The sequence below is a fragment of the Pararge aegeria genome, chromosome 23, assembly GCF_905163445.1.
Source record: "Pararge aegeria chromosome 23, ilParAegt1.1, whole genome shotgun sequence".
Classification (NCBI taxonomy): domain Eukaryota; kingdom Metazoa; phylum Arthropoda; class Insecta; order Lepidoptera; family Nymphalidae; genus Pararge; species Pararge aegeria.
Window position 1 is genome coordinate 6766933 of NC_053202.1, and position 18228 is coordinate 6785160.

The following is an 18228-nucleotide window of genomic DNA, read 5'->3' on the forward strand; positions in this document are numbered from 1 at the left end:
TTATAATATTATTTTCTACAAAAAAAAGAAATTTAACTTGATCTTTGAAATACGAATAAAATTCGTTGTGGGTTTGCATTTTTTAAATTCATAAATAGTTCAGAAAATCACTAAACGTTATGATAGAAATTGTGGACTTTACTATGAAAATTTTGGACTTATCATCAATTGTTGGACATAGGGATTTCTTGACTTTGGCTTTTCAGTTGTATATTTTACTGTCATATAAGACAGAATGATATTTTCAGTGAGAGACCTAATAAAAAATAATAATTTAGTGTTTAAGTATTTAATCACTGAGTGGTTTACGTAACAATTTAACCGAAAAATAGTTCTCATAATAATTGCCAAAGAACTAAAGACAGTTCTAATGAATTTTACATCTAAGTATATATTCATAACTCGCAATTCTTCATCAGTTTCTTGACCAGGAAATTAAAAACAAGAACTTTAAATATAAATATGGTTTGGCTTTTATTTATTCCAAAATTTAACAATTATTAAGTAATATTTAACGAAATTTAGCCTAACTTACCCAAAATAAACCTATAATATACACTTTGAGGACTAAAATTCCAGTATATCACACAAAAGACGCAGCGCCCGTGTCTTTCCAACAGCTAAAGCAACAAGGAAGTGCACACATGAGCGTGTTTTTAAACGCGTCTCTAAAGTCGCGGTTAAAATACGCGTAGATCAGCGGGTTGAGAGCAGAGTTGAAGTAGCCAATCCAAAACAACACGCCGACTACGACATCTGGCGTCTTGCACGGCTCACCACACACGTTTGTTGTTACGTACCTAGGAAAAAGGAAAATATAATTTTAAGTGTAGGTAATAAATAAAACTATTGACCCGTGCAACTTCGGCTACCGGAAAACACAAATAAAATGACATTTTCTAAAAATGAATCCTAGCTAGATCGATTTATCGCCCCCGAAACCCCCTGTATATTAAATTTCATGAAAACCGTTGGAGCCGATTCCATGATTTATATATATACAAGAATTGCTCGTTTAAAGATATAAGATATATGTGGTATCAGTGTGTAACTCTTATTTTTTAGAATGAATAATCTAGAAACGACAAGATTTTTTAAAGTCATTGACGTGATAGTTACTAAATTGTTCAACGTCTTTATAGTTTTAAAGATTTAATATTTAAAGTATTCATTTTATATTTACCAAAGACCTTCCGCAATAGGCAATCTTTATATATTAATAAACAGGATATTTAAGATGTAAGGATATGTATATATGTATAGTTATTTAAAAATAACAGAAAAAAAGTCTTTGAATGCAATTTCAATCAAACTAACAAAATTCAAAATTCAAAATTCATTTATTTCAAGTAGGCCTAATATAAGCACTTTTGAAACGTCAAGTCTGTCTGTTTGTAGTGATTCTACCACCGGTTCGGAAGGCAGATTCTACCGAGAAGAAGCCGTCAAGAAACTCAGCAGTTGCTCTTTTCCAACATCAACAGTTTACATTTTGCATTTTTACATTCATTTTTCTATCTTGTGAGAGCTGAAAGCGGAGCCGGATGCTTCCAAGCAACCTTGTCATTATAATTATGTAACATTATAATTATGTAATCATGTGAGGTTATTAATTTGATTTGATGAAAAAAAATGTTGGAAAAGAGCTACTGTGTATCTTGGCGGGTTCTGCTCGGTAGAATTTGCCTTCCGAACCGATGGTAGAGTCACTACAAACAGGCATGCTTGACGTTTCAGAAACGATAATAAGGCTTCTTGAAATAAATGCATTTTTAAATTTCAATAAATTATTTACCAAAGAAAAAACGGTAGCCAACACAGCAAAAATGCGCCGACTATTATGCCAAGTGTGCGCGCCGCTTTATGTTCAGCTCGCCACGACTTGCCCGCCGCACGAAGACTGGCACCTGCGAATGTTAAAATTGATTAACTATGCGTAATTTTCACAATGATTGGTTTTATTTTATACTAGCTGTTGCGTTGTCTGCGTTTGATTTTGTTTCTGGATGTGGCATTAAATTTAGTTGTAGTTCTAAAAAAAATTAAACTATTCAGTATCGCTAAGGAGCGGTTTGCCTTAAATGAGGGGTTTGCTGTTGTCCGCTAAGGAGTTCTGTCCTATATGTAGATCTGATGAATGTGGTTCGAGATAGCTCCAACCACATTCATCAGATCTACACAAAGTTTGGGCAAAATTAAACACATATTATAACCTCAATAGTACAAAAATTATTTTTTAAATCGGTTATAATTTGTCGGAGTTATGGTGTAAAATCGTCAAACACTTTCATTCCCTCTCCCAAAGGAACCGAGCTTAATGTCGGGATAAAAAGTATCCTATATTACTTCTAACACTTACAAAAATATGTGTACAAAGTTTCATGAGGATCGGTTAAGTACCGTTTTTGTAATGTACATCTGTAACTGACTTAGTATACGTTTTGGCTAGCTATATGTATACTTAGGATATAAATAAATAAATAAGAACTGAAACTCTTCAAATAGATTTGTTTAAACAAAGCAGATGTCAAGAATGTGTACCTACTCTACTTGAATCTTTTTGCTTTTACATTTCATACAGAGCCTTTGCAATCAGTAAATAAGAAGACTGACATTGCAGAGAAATTCAATAATAAAATGTCCCGCTTCGCATATAAATTGCGACGCTGTACGATTTCCATATCAACTCTCGAACATCGTGCAATCCTTTCTAGTGTTATAAATGTTATAGTGCGTTCTTTTGTTTGTTGGTTTTTCCTTCCTTCAGGCCCTAAATAACCAACCAATTAACTTGATTATGGCCTTAGAGTTAGTTAAAAGGTCGGATTAAATTTTTTTCTTTCTTCTTCTAAGAAACGGTTCCCACGGGATTTGTAAAAACCATAATAAACGCGAACGAAGAACGCGGGCAATGTTGTAAACCGAATAATTTAAAAAAAAATTAAAATACAAACTTGGAACAACGTTAAATACTAAGTTGAATAATTTGATCTCAGGGAATTTTGGTACCTTGGTAGAAGCTTTCTTTAGTAATCAGAAATGTGTTATAATTAGATTCATTTCAGTATTGAGGTTACACTCAAAAGGAATTCAACAGAATGTGTTCGAATTTCCAAATCAAAAATTTCTACTACGGGTTTGACTTTAAAATTGCCTTTTGTCATAGAATCTCTGCATAGTATAAAATAAATACGCTTTCTGCGTTTTGTACGATAATTCAAACGATAATTATACAATATATATAATCAAAGCGAAAAGTCACTGACTGGTCCATCACGAAATTTCCGGAACTATAAAGCCTACAAACTTTAAATTTAAAAAATAGGTTCTTTAGAGGATGTAGGTGTCAGCTAAGAAACGGTTTTGGAAAATAACCCCCATATAAGGGTGAAATAGGGGTTGGAAGTGTGTATCAAAGTGTTGGAAGTTTAGATACGCGAAAATATGTTATAGGTTTTAAACGATGAAAATATTTATATATTTTGTTTGAAATTTTCCTGTTAAGGGTGGTAAAATAGCCGGTCCTGTTATTACTTTAGGGTGGCGTTATTCGTTATTTTAGGGTTTATTGGACCCTAGGCCACTGCTGCCTCTTCTAGCCTATTGGTGTATGGATATACCGCCATCCATCGGTCGCCAGAGCCTCGTCCTTTGTCTAGCACAAGAAGTCTCGTGCAGGAAGCCGTGCGATCAAACGAAACCATGTTATTTATCGCGGCAGCTACGACCATTCTATCAAGTAACACGACTAAGAAGAAAAATAATGCAAAACCCTTCGTACCTGATAATCATTTTATTCTTTACAAACAACTTAACAAATAAAAAACAATCGGTTTCTAAATCTCCACGTAATGCTACAGATTAAAAAATGACTCGAACAAAATTTAAACTGCACCGTCGCGTTAGTTATTCTAAAATTTATTCTGAGTAGAAGCCAATAAAGGGGTCTGACTCAGCACAAAAGCAGATTTTGCATGCATTCGCAGTCAGAGCGCCAACTTTGAGTAGAATACTAACAAGAGTACAGTCTGGCTTTAAATTTTTAAATTTTATCTAGAAGAGTAGAGTTTTAGAAGGAAGAGCTTTTTGTCACAGCTCGTCAGGGGAACTACATCATGCTTATTTATGCCGCTCAACAGCATTGTGGCAATGCTGTGTTCCGGTTTGAAGGGCGTGGATGCCGGTGTAATTACAAGCAAATTATACTTAACACTTGAGCCTCTGACTAATGGACACAGGGCGGCAGGATGTGTTCCTTGCATGCCCTGTGAAATGTTGATTTCACTTACCATCAGATGGGCTGATTTATTTACTGATTTATAACAAATCTTAAATTTGTTTTATCAATTATAGGTTATATTGTAGACAGTCAATAGGTACTATAGGTAATTATTAGACAATGGTCCGAGAAGAAGTCGAACTATCATAGTTTAAATAAACAGCTTTTGTGTTACAAAAAAAAAATAGATCTCCAATAGAAACAAATGTGATTACATATCACATACGGCCGACTGGCGCAGTAGGCAGCGACCCTGCTTTCTGGGTCCAAGGCGGTGGGTTCGATTCCCACGACTGGAAAATGTTTGTGTGATGAGCATGAGTGTTTTTCAGTGTCTGGGTGTTTATATATATTCTAAGTATTTATGTATATTATTCATAAAAATATTCAACAGTCATCTTTGTACCCAAAATGCTTACTTTGGGGCTAGATGGCGAAGTGTGTACTGTCGTAGTATATTTATTTTATTTATTTATAATATTATGTAAATAAAATAAATAAAAAATAAAAATACATAACATAATATGTATCGCAGTACTAATTAGACCGTCAATTATTACGATAAAAAAATAGAGTAACTAATTCTGATCGCTTTTGCATGCTAATGTATTTTTATAAAACGAAAAATATAAAATATAACTAGTGTAATAAGCGAACATGATGAGAGGGAAAACCCGATATTTACTCCATATAAAATCAAGCCCTTCGTTGCTGGTGCCATCTCTTGTCACTACAAGAGATGGCACCACTAGTCCTTTACCACGCGCAATCGTTTGTCCCTCGCCAAAAGTATAAGTACCGGGTGTAACACAATATTCAATGGCTTTTGTTAGGAGCTTAGATTAAAGTAACAGGTGCAGCCAACTCCTAAGGAACTCCTGGGACTTACTACATCGAGCGTCAAATCACTCCCACGTGTTTGCGGCTGACTTTCCGGCCCTGCCCTTGGTGCCCTAATATCGGTTTTCTCTACAGTTAATGCTATAATTGTTAACAGACGTTACCATACGACTAAGGCGTTTCATTTACCGCAGCAACTCCCCGCTCCCCGCAACGACCTTTACCTAATAATTCTAATAAAAAAAACAATAATTTAAAATAATATTAGAGTTTTTTATGGCTTAAGTGATCTTTAATTTGTTTGAATTCAAAGCTAATTAAAAATTAATTGACATTGACAAAGAGTTTGTCGTGGGCTTCTTTTGAGGCACAGGACGCGATAATTTTAGATTGGATTTTAATATGTTCTGTATCTAAACTTTTCCATTTTACTGATTTGCTACTATCTTATTGTATGAAGAAAATACAAAGCTGTGACTATTCTAAGTTATTCCAAAATCAATACTTATAATAAAACTGTAACTGGAAGATTGCTGTACATTTGATATATTTTGAAAATTTTGACCGGGGGATTCCTTAAAATCGATACTGAGTCCAAAACAGATTATTATCTCATTTTTGTCTTTTTGTCTATCTGTCTGTCCGGGCATCACGTGAAAACTACTGAACGGATTTAAATAAAATTTGGTAAAGTGGTAGCTAATATTCTGGGTCAACATAAAGAATACTTTTTCCCGATAAACAATAAGTTTTCTCCGGGAAATGGGATGAAAATATTTATCAATTTTGCTTCATAGTTCCGTTAAATTTAAACCGATTTTAATTATTTATTGAAGTGTATTCTATCTTATTTTAATGAAGATCTGATAAATATTGTACGAGATAAAGAACATAACTCTTTATAGATAATAGCAAGTCGCAAGGCAACTGTTATCACTGATTTGGTGAGACGAAGTTGCGCGGGTCAGCTAGTCTAAGCTAAATGTATACAAAGTTATAATACCAATTCCTTTTAAGCGAGATTTTTCTATTATATTGCGGTTAAGGTTATAAACCATGCCATTTTTAGGAATAAATAGTCGCATGACTATTGGGCAACTTTTTATTCCAGTCGTTTCGTTTTGCTTATGGACTATCGCTATACCAAAAATCACGTCGATCCGTTATTTCGTTGCGGCGTGAAACAAAAACATTTGCATTTTAAATATTAGAAGACCAGCTTTACATTTAAAAATATTATGATGCTGCGGAAAATTCAGAATAACAATGTTTTCATCGTAATGAAAAACAGCACGACAAAAATAGTATTTGTTCAACAAGAGAGTTTGTTTTTGTTGCGGGTGCTGAGTTTGAATACTAAGCAAGCGAAGGATCCCATGATTGAACCACGACAGTTGCTAATGATTCTAAGTTAGAATCCTGAGCATAGTTTAGTGAAAGGAATTAGAAACTACTTTAATCTCGTGTGATACATACAACCACAGAATTATGAACATACAAAACCCTCATTCAGCCATTATTGCATGCAGTGCATTGTGTCCAAAACTAAAAACGCTAACAAACTTTTCTTATCATTTTATGGTAAACGCTTAGACCATTATAGGGTTAATTTTTACTGTCATCTACTAAATGGAATGAACTGACTAACCGCCTGTTCAAAAACACTACTAAAGTGGAGTGGTTTTTGATGCTTCAATGATAGTTGTACACACGGTTTCTGAATGGTTTTTAATTCTTTTTATACAACTTTTTAACTCGCTAGCGAAAAAATACAAGATACATATTAAAACATATATAGTACACCGAGAACACACGATCCGGTTAAATAGGTTCAGTTTCCACTACCGAATCGTGACCTGGTCTAAGAAGAAACCGAAAGAAAACTTCGCCGGTTTTTTTGTTTTTTTTTGTTATCACCATCTCACATTTTTAAAACTATTAATCATCCAGTGATATTAGTTACCAGTGATAACTCACGGGTCTATCGGCCTCATAAGAAGTCACACAACGGCGGATGCAGAGAGCAGAGCTACGCTGGGAGTATCTCTACCTTATAAGAGCAGAAAAGGAAATCGGTAGAAGAACTAGAGTTACCGATATAGCTATAGCTAATGAACTGCGAAAATAATGGATACATAATATGTAGTTTGGACAACCAATATAGGTTAGGGTCCTAAGGGGCTGGAATGGAATCGCGCTAGTTGGTTGAGTAACAAAGCGTTGGTAACTCGCAACAAGATGTAAAGACCGCCGCCGGAAACAAGCTCCAGACAGATCAACAGATCTGTCTCCAAAAGAAGACGTCATTCGAGTTGAGGTGCATCATCAAAATAATCACAGCTATGTATCCAATCATCTTTCGCAGGCCCAATAATGCCCCATTGGACACAGGCCTCCTCTTTCATAAGAGTGACGGTTTTTGGAGCATAGACCCACCACGATGCTCCAATGTTAGTTGGTGGGCTTTAACAACTATTACAGCAAGTTCGGGGTACGGGGGTGGATGTGTCCAAAATTTCCTAGCAATAACTATGAGTCCTTATATAAGATAAAAAATGTGTAAAGTAATAACTTTTCATTTCCTTGTTAAAAGAAATTTAATAAACTTTAATAATTTGATACAGAACATTACAAATTCCCGAGAGCAATGGTTGGAAAGCAAAATGTTGGATTCATTTGGTCGGGCGGAATCGGTTTGACAGTTCTCGCGCTAAATCTAAACTTTAGATATGTATGGAATAATATTGTAACTTCTTGAAGTCTGTCGAGATCACCGTCTTTGATAACAAGTTTGTACAAGTTTGTATAAGTTTAAATTATATTAACGTTTCGCATTTGAGTTGTATGTGGTATTTTTTAGTCCTGAAGGATAATAAGTGCCTTGTGGCGACGTTAAAAAAAAAAATATATTATAAGCACTTTTGAAACGGTAACGTCAGTCTGTTTGTAGTGACTGTACCACCGGTTCGAAAGGCAGATTCCACTGAGAAGAGCCGGCAAGAAACTCAGCAGATTGTTCTTTTCCAACATCATTTTAAAGTTTAACAATCTGTAACAGTCACAATTTTTCTGTTTTGTGAGAGATGAGAGCGGAGTGGCCTGCTTCCAAGCAGCCCTGTCGTTAAGGAATTCATCAATCGTGTAGTAACCACGATTTGTTTAATGTGTTTTAATGTATTGTCTAAACTTAGGTAAAGTTAGATCTAATATTACCTTTGGTATCATGTTATAAGGACATACACCCATCCCCACAAAGGATTTCTGTACTTTTCTCAGATATACAGATATCACTAATTTATCTCCGTATCTAGTAAGTCGACTGTTTATATCGACTTTTTGTTTATAATTACTTATGTTTTGTTTAATAAAGATTATATTATTATGAATATATTGTGAGGCTACTGTAAGTATACCTATTTCTTTAAATCTGGCATAAAGAGATTCGCGTGATCTAAGTTTATATATCGATTGCACAGCTCTTTTCTGTAGTATAAATATAGTTTCTATATCAGCAGCTCTGCCCAGATTAGAATACAGTTGTCACAACCCCTTGGATTAGAGTTAGATCAGACTACAGTTGTCACATCCCCGCGGCTGTCGTACGAGGCGACTAAAGAAATATAAAAAAGAACGAGCAGCAGGCTTCTCTTCACCAACCTTCCCGTTGAGAGAATCCTTCAATCCAGCAGTGTACTACACTACCGGTGTAATAAACTACGACAATACACTCATCGCTATCTAGCCCCAAAGTAAGCATAGCTTGTGTTATGGGTACAAAAATGACATGAATATTTTTACGAATAACATACATACATACTTAGTATATACAGATAAACACCCAGTCACTGAAAAGCATTCATGTTCATCATACCAAAATTTTACAGCTCCACAACCTTGGACTCAAAAAGCAGGGTCACCGCCCACAGCGCTTATCGGCCATAAGTATATGCCCAATATATATAATATATGCCCAAGTAACTACGTGTCTAACGGAGGTCAGACTAGTTAAAAATACTGTGAACGCTGGGATTTGAACTCAACCCTCCCAAAGTGAAGCCGACGTCCTAACCACTGGCTATCACCACTTGCTTATTTTACAAATAAACTCAAATACAATTGGCTCGACCCGGGAACAGAACTCAGGACGTCGTGATCAGCAGTTGTAGATGCTTACCACTAGACCAACGAGGAAGCCAATTTTTATATTTTATTTATAATTTCTATCGTATTAATGTCAAACACATACAAACTGACTGATCTCTTCCGAAGGTGCCAAAATACCAACACTTTAAGAAAAACTAAACTCATTCAATGTATTTAAAACTAAACTCGCTGCAAACATTATAAACAACACCATTAAATTTAAAGTCGACGAATAAATTCTGTGAGTAACATGGAAAAATTTGCACTTAATGACGTAGAGTATTATGTAGTTTTAGATGTAATTAAGTTCTCATTATTTATTTTATGGGAATTAATGTCTTTAAACTTAAACTGAACTTAACCTTTTTTTTTATCGTTGGAATAAACGCTTACATAATTTGAACGGAGATAAAATTCAGATACTACAGATTAAGTTCCGTGAAATGGTTTCAATACCTTGCGATGTCGATTCGCTTTATATTTCAAATGAAAACTCGAGGTCTTTGTTTCATTTTGTACGATCGAGCAATCCATTATCCCCTCAGAGTTTAATCAAGAGCATTTCCACATTCATGTCGCTTAGAGATAACAATCGTGTCAACTATAAACGTGCAGACATCAAAGTGAGATATATCTGATGTTTAAATGTCAGGGTATTCATGCCTTTCAAACGCAGAACGTAATATTATTATCTGAGTTCCGATCTTTCACTCCACAATGTTTTTCCATTTCGTGTAACAATTTCTAACATAATTTCGTATAATTGGATTTTCGAATAAAACACAATTTGTGTGTACGAACTAATAATAATATTAAAATGTAAAAAAAAACCTGACATTCAATATGGTGCTATAATGAAAACTATATTGCATGTCGGGTTTTTTTTAATCTTTATATCTACTGGTCAAGTCCTTTCACTTGATATTTATATTGAGGAAGTTGTGATGATAATTGTAATGCACGATTTTATTGCGGCGGCCATCTTTGACCTATTTTCATCAAACATGGCTAAGGACACTCCCGACAATTCATCTTACATACAAAAAAAACAAAATCAAAATAGGTTCATCCGTTCGGGAAATACGATGCCATAGACAAAATGTGCTGTACTCAATAGAAGAATGGTTTATTGGTAGAACACCGTAATGACATTTCGGCTTATTATTAAACTAACGACATTACAGTATAATTTTAAAACATATAATAGTATGTTTTAAAATTAATAAATCGGTTTTATTTTTTATCTGTGCCAATTCAACTCTTTCTTCTACGTCCATTATGGGTATTCGTGCGGCTCCATTAGTGTGGCCGTACATTTTTCTAAATTGTAGCCTATTTAAATAATGACGCTTCCAAAAACAATATTTCAAATCCCATTAGTTGTATCTCAGATCTTCTTCTTCTTTTAATAGATAATTATGATAATGGGAAAATTGCGTACAAACGAATATTAATAAGATAGATGGATAAAATAGGTTTACCTTGCGAGTTTAGTTCTGTTGCTGCTCTCGACAAATCTCTTGTCGCAACAGCTGACGAGCAACTGGGTCTCCATCCAATTGGAGGCTGTCCACTTGAAGATCTCTTATTTGATCCACTAGAACAATAGCCCGAACTGGCTGTATCACAGCTAATGTTTACTGATTTCCTTGGACTAGCTTCTTTGCTTGGACAGATGTCTCCCAAGGCCATTACAACTTCTCCACCGAATTCTGTCTCTTCCGGCCCCACTTCTGTGAACGTGCTGTAGTTTGGACTTATATCTGAAGGTCTTCTGTCGGGGTGTAAATAATGCGAATGATGCGCGCTGTGCGAAGTGTGCTTTATATGGACAGAATTGAGCAGAATATTTGACGAAGTTCTCGTCAACGCTTCCCTTTGTCTTACCGCTTCTCTAAATATCTTACAGTACATTGAAATCATGACTAAACTTGGTATCCAAAAGGAGACGCTCGAGGATATTATAGCGTACACCATATTGGCTTTGAATACACAAACATCTGGATGATTTTTTCTGTATTGTCGATGGTCTTCTGTTGTGTACCATCCCATGAATATTGGGACGAAGCTAATGAACGCTGGCCATAGCCAAACATTTGCGAGCATAAAACAAACAGTTCTGTGGGTCATCGTGACGGGATACTCCAAAGGTCGGACAATCGCGTAATACCTATCAACGGATATACAGCACAGATGAAGGATTGAAGCGCTGGAGAAGTAAACATCGAGGGAATTGAAGATATCACAGACTAGAGGCCCAAAGAGCCAGGCGTCAGTTAATTCTGCGCTTGCGTTGAACGTCATCGCACATAACGCGACCAACATATCAGCGACTGCGAGACTGACGACGTAATAGTTTGTGATGACGCGAAGTTTCCTGTGTCGATGGACCGATATAATAACGAGGGCGTTCCCGAGGAGTGCTCCGAGGATGATGGTGATGAAGACGAGCCCTTTGAGGACGATGAAGATGGTGTGCAGGGTTTCGGGCGCGGCAGGCGGCAGCGTTGAATGCAAGTCGTGAAGTAACGCTGGCTCCGTACCGCGCCCGCGTACTTCTACCTCCCCCCGAAGAGCGCCATCTATTGACAAAAAAAACAATTAGTACTCTTTTTATTGAACAATAATTTGAAGTGTAATATTTACTTAATTAAGAGAAATGATTGTAATTTCAAGTCCCTTATTTGTCGCAGCATCGATGCTGTGCTGTTTTCCATATATCTCAAAGTGTATACCACCTTAACGTAGAATCATCATCATCAATAGTTTATAACACTGCTGGACTAAAGGCCTCTTCCAACGGGTGGTTTTGCCCATGATAACCACCATCACCAACCCATGTTGGTGATCGCAGAAGATCGTCTTAGTGGCACTGATGACGCTGATACCCGTTCAGTGTTATCCCTTAGTATATTATATATACCTTAATCGCCTCGTACGACACTCGCGGGAAGAGGTGGCAACTGTATTCTGATCTGCCGTTAACGTATTATTAACGTATCATGACAGTCTCATAATATAAAAGATAACAAATAGCAGCGATCGAAATGTTGATTCGTAATAATGTTTACCATATTTGTAGTTGTCATGTGAGGGAGCGTTTATTTAACTAAGTATTTGTAATGACATAAATATGATATCATCACATATACACGTTCACCAAGTAGGCTCATATTGCGTAATGCGTATAAGTATTTGTGAGTTATTTCGTCTTTTTAATTAACTTGATGCCAGAAATCAAGATAATTGGGGGGGAAACAAACAAACACACTTCGTATTTATAATATTCGTAAAGATTTTATAATTATTTAGTAGTTTTTTACATACACTTGGTGGAATTATCAATTTTATAAATTTAATATGCATATAAAAAAAAATATTCATCTCTTTTTTTAAACGTGTCTCTCATTGTAATATGGACCTTTGAAAACGTAGATCGAAACTGCAACGTTTCCTACTAGATGACGCTACAGTCGCTATAAGACTTATGTAAAAGGCATATACTAATTTTCGGCATCGATGTTAGGAGAGCCGTAGCTTAATTGGAAAAAGCGCTAAGGCCGCGATTTCCAGAGAGTCGCAGGTTCAAAACTGTCGGTTCCAAAATTTTTTATATGCATATTAAATTTATAAAATTCGTAAGGATTACTTCCTTTATACATAAAAGAAGAAAAATAGTCTAAAATAATAACATTGTTTGGTAACATAATTTTTTCCATTGACTTCCTACATTATATGACATGCGGATCTAGACAACTAAAAATTATTAAGAACCATTTGCCCAAGATTGATGTTTGGTACTGTCCTCACTATTTCGCTGCTTAAAACACGAAACCAAATGAGGGGGGTCTCGTAACAGAAAATTGCACCCACTCACTGAGGCACCCAAAGAGGCAATTTGAAAGCTCTTTAGATTTCTACTGACCTAAGGTATTTCTTGTTAAGCTTGAGAGGTAAATGCATATTTAAAAATCCATTACTCTGATGTTTGCTGAAACATCGTGGAAGTAAAATTAGCATATTTCTGTATTAATTCTGGAATATGAATTTTCTGGATTCTCTGGATTTCGCTACGAGCATATATTACGTGAAAAAGTTTTCCAATTCTTTTAATCCTTTTTAATTTCTACGCAATTTTTTATGCGTTAATAGTCGGATATTTTTTATAGCGTTCTAAAGGGTACTTACTGGCAGGTAAGATTAAACGTTCTAAACTTGATAGTTTGATCATAAATATTTGGTTCTCGTTAGAATCTGCTTAACGAACCGGTGGTAGAGTCACTACAAACAGACACACTAATTGATGATTCAAAAGTGCTTATAAAGTAGGCCTACTTGAAAAAAAAAAGTTTTTTTTTTAAGGAAAAATACTCTATAGGAATCAACAAACAAATTATTTTAATGAATGCAAGATTAGAGACATAACATTTGTATATAAAATAAGCTTTCGTCTAAAGTTTCATTTAAGGTTATAAAATGAGAGACTTTTAAAACAGCTTACACAGAAACTCGGATTTCATGTAGAGCAAGTTTTAATGAGGGCCTTATAGTAAAAGAGTCAACAGAAAAACATCCTATCATTGTAAACTTATTATCATAAGTCTACTTTGTCAGTTCACTATGTTACACCAAAAATATTTTAGTAGTGATAGCCGATTGGGTAGGGCTATCCCCTTTTCAGAGCTATGTATGCAATTATTAAAATATAACTTTCGTTAACGGATAAGGAAATATCATGAACAAACTTGCATGCACGTTCTCGAAAACCTTCTCAAAAACATGTGTCCCAAAACCCTTCGGAGTCTGGATAGGAGGATAGGCGTGTCCTCTAGTGGGCTGTTAATGGGCCAGTAGTTATTAAGATAATTAATGTTGATACATTAAATTGTTACTAATTCTCGACTATAATATATATTTGGTACCTATTTTTTACAATTTTTTGACATATTTATAAATTTTAAATTTGAATATTGATAAATAAGAAAGTAGTCAGTAGTCTCAATTATTTATTTATTAAAGGCTTGTTCCCAAAACATAATATTATTGGAAATTAATGAAGAGCCAATTATTGTTGTGTATAGATTTAATTTATCTAGTTATTGGGAGAATGTGTTTGCATATTTAGCCATAGCGCGCTGCCATTAGATGATGTTGCAGCTAGATACTCTTTAAAACTATTTTTGGTTAGCAAATGGGAAAATACGGAAATAATACGATAGTATTTGAATTAATTACGTCGTTATTTAAAATTATTGTCGGTTAGTTATTTATGAAACTTATTCAAGGGTTGCCTTCGAAAATAAGTTTTTAAAGTAATAACTGACGGACAAAGCAGAGGGCCCAGCTGATGGTAAGTGTAAAATCATCGCCAATATACAGAGCAAAGCACACGTCCGTAACAAGCCGCCCTGGGTCCATCAATTTGAGGCGTAGGTGTGAAACCTTGTGTGTCTGTAAATACTCGGGCAACCACACCTGCTGAAAGCTGCTTGGCGGCAGAAAAAAGCATGGCGATAGAAAGTCACAAAAAATTCTAATATTACTAGATATATATAACATTATTACTGATTATTTTTAACGGTAGTCTCTTTGACTATACTGACATATCAGACACTTGGCAAAACTATCTCGGGTCAGTCAATGGGGAAATATGAAAACCCTTTCACGGTGTCTGACGTAATTACGTCGTGAAGTTTTTCCTTCAGGTCAATGCGTTTGTTGATTAGCGACGTGAAATTTTATTCTGGGAGTATATTAATGAAGTTATGTGAAAATATTATACTGATATTTATCATATCAGTATGATAGTTTTAAATAAAACAGTGTTTATTGACTAACTCATTTTCCTTTATTTGAACGCATAAGTGGGTAATCATAGGGAAAAAGCCGAAGAGTAAAATAGGCTTCCTTCATATCGGTTCATTTCATATCTACTGTGTTAAATTTGTAGTAAATAACTTTATCTCTGATTTAAATAATTTGGTAATATAGATAATTTGCCGTCAAAAAAGCACGGTCTACTTTGAAATGAAAATTATAGTTGATCACAATTCCCGAAAATAGACCGTCATAAGTTACTCAATATTTAAACCAATAAAAAAACTTTTTCTTCTTACAAAGCTCCTAAAAAGCTCACAATACGACCGCAAAGCTTTCAACAACTTAGAGTGCTTTTAATCCTGATAAAGTGCTTTGAGTTTTCAAACAGTTTACGGCCTAAGTTATTTTCACAGAGCTTTTTACCATTAATATGCTAAAGTTCTATAAAAAACAACTTCAAAAGCCACACACGCAATCTGTATAAAAAAAAATCGGCCGGGGTCTAAAGGTTTTGTTTACTGAGGTAGTGGTTTTGTTGACATAAATTGCAAATTGTATTTAAAGAAACTATTTCCCGCGCAAACACTCGCCAGGTGTCCATTTTCGAAGTTAAAGCAGTACAAAACTATGTTTATATAGAAGTGACGTCATAATTTTGAATTCGGCGTTTCAACTTTCATGTCGGTTCGCTAGATTCGCAATTTTATTAATTGAAAATAAATGCCGATATCACTTAGAATATAAATAAAAATACGTTTTTCATAATACATTACTCATATATCATTAGATAAATTAAATATTTTAGCGATTCTTTATTGCTGTCATCATGCCTATTCCGGCTGTCTCCGGTCATTAGGGCAACGGGACTAAGTTTCAGCTAAGTCAAAAACTTGGAAATGATTCTATATATTACAAGATTAGATTAGTTTTAAATATAACCTTGTCAACTTGATTTATTTATACTATCAACTAGAGGAGTTTTTAGTTTGTTTTCATGGTGAAAACTTTAGTTTAACTTAGGTTCTATATGAAACATCTGTGAGTGAGACATTTAGTGAGCATTATAAACAGATTGACACTATAATAAGTGAAGATAAATAAATGCTTCTACAATAACATTATTTTTAGCTGAAAACCAGTGGGGTTTTTGGTTTAAATATTTAATATTATAGCTCCTGAGGATCCGGTGTCGGAACGAAACGTTCGTAGAATGTATAATGCCGAAGATCTGCTTGATGTGGATTAAGAGTGAAATTATAAAATTTAATATACAGTACAGATTCTCCAGCTTTTGGCAGAGTATAGCAAAGTAAGCTTAATTTTCTTGTGATAAGTTTATTATATAAAACATATACAAACGACATATTTGGTGGTCATTATATACAAATAGACTCTGGAAACTTAATAAAAGCTTGTTAAATTACTTTATTTATGCCTACCAATGGTCTTTAGTTCGAACCTTTTTCTATAAAAGTGATAACTTTGTAAAAGTGTTAACTTTGTTACGGACTTATTTCAAGCTAGCTTTATATTAAACATCTGCGAGCGACATATTTAGTGGACATTGAAACCTTATTTATTTGGCATAGCGGGGCGTTATCTAACCGGGTGTTTGGCGCGACGACTTGGCTATAAGCCAAAGGTCAAATTAATACCACGGGTATCAGAAAAGCGTAAAATCGATGATCGGCCGAAATATTAATAACTTGACAGTAGTACTCTTCTATCACCTAGCACAGAATATCTAGACCCCAAGCTAGGAACTTAGAGGATGTGAATCCGGTAAAAGCTTTAAACCGAATTCGGTCATTAACTCTTAGGCTCGAATCTACGATTGCGTATCAGTGGTCGGTCAATCACACGAATAAGAATTAATGAACAAGGACATGTTTATTAAAAAACATTAGTCATCATCATCATATCAACCCATTACCGGCCCACTCATAGGGCACGGGTCTCCTCCACAATGAGGAGGGGTTAAGGCTATCCACCACGCTGGCCCAGTGCGGATTGGACTTCACACACCAATGAGAACATTATGGAGAAGGAAACCTGCATACCTGAGCGAGGTATGCAGGTTTCCTCCCGATTTTTTCCTTAAGAGAGATATATTAATTGCTTAAAACGCACATAACTTAGAAAAGTGAGAGTTGCGTGCTGGAATTCGAACTCCCCCAGAAAGTGAAGTCGAAGTGCTACCCAATCGGCTATCGCCGCTTCTAAAAAAAAATATTATGTGCCACATAATGTAGTGAAAGAAGTTTGTTTGCAACATGTTTCAGATGCTTATACATGTTTTTTTTAATATTTCAATGTGAAAAAACTTGCGATAGCCGAAAGAAATGAAACCCACGATACAGGTTTAGCGTGGAATGGAAATTTCATTTGTTTTTAATTTGTAAAAAGACATTTTTTTCTATAGTAGGTACTTTTTGAAATTGGTCATTCACACAACTGGAATCGCAGACTTAAAGCGGCATTAAACATGTAAATATTTGTTTCAACTTGGCGACAAACGATGGGCGTTGGGGTTCCAAGTTGCCGGGGTGGCATCCTCGCACTGAAAAGCTCAGTGTTGGTAGGTTCGCTTGTGGGCGTCTGCAAGCTTAACTGGCTATAAAAATACAAGTCGCTTTTTCTAGTGGTTTTGATGATAATGATATATAAATAAATAAATAAAAATAAATAAATAAATTCTTATTCCATGTTCTTGAGCCACTTGTACCAAGCGTATCTCTGTCAGTCGGTTGATATCATCAAAGGCCTATCAAGGGTGCATTTTCTGGTATGGGATCGAAATTCCAAGATCTTGGGACCTCAACGTCCTGTGGCATTATAAGCACCACGACTTAACGCATCCAAAACATGCTTGCATAAAACTACGAGAATTAAAAAACCTAATTAAATTGATGAATTAAATTAAGAGCTGACAAAGTCGTGCACAGTAGGTGTATAATGAAATTTAACGCTTCCCAAGTAACTAAGTGAAGTGCGAACAACTGTTTCAGTTGAAAAATTGTTTTTATTATGCATAAAAAATTACAATAACTTTTTCGTGAACTACCCTTAGCTGTCGTATGGAATGGGTTGTCATTGTGGGATGTCGGAGTGCATGCTGGTGTGGTCGTTGTATAGAAATTTGATAG

General features: G+C 35.2%; 1 protein-coding gene across 1 annotated transcript in view; it reads right to left on the reverse strand.

The window, feature by feature from the left end:
- Window positions 1-583: 583 nt before the first annotated feature.
- The window catches only part of LOC120634083 (octopamine receptor beta-3R-like), a 59921-nt gene continuing 42276 nt past the window's right edge, over window positions 584-18228 (reverse strand). The window contains exons 3-5 of the mRNA XM_039904475.1: window positions 10744-11844; window positions 1796-1907; window positions 584-800 (exon numbers count right to left, since the gene is read on the reverse strand). Coding sequence (XP_039760409.1) covers window positions 584-800; window positions 1796-1907; window positions 10744-11844 — 1430 coding nt within the window. The remainder of the gene's footprint in view (window positions 801-1795; window positions 1908-10743; window positions 11845-18228) is intronic.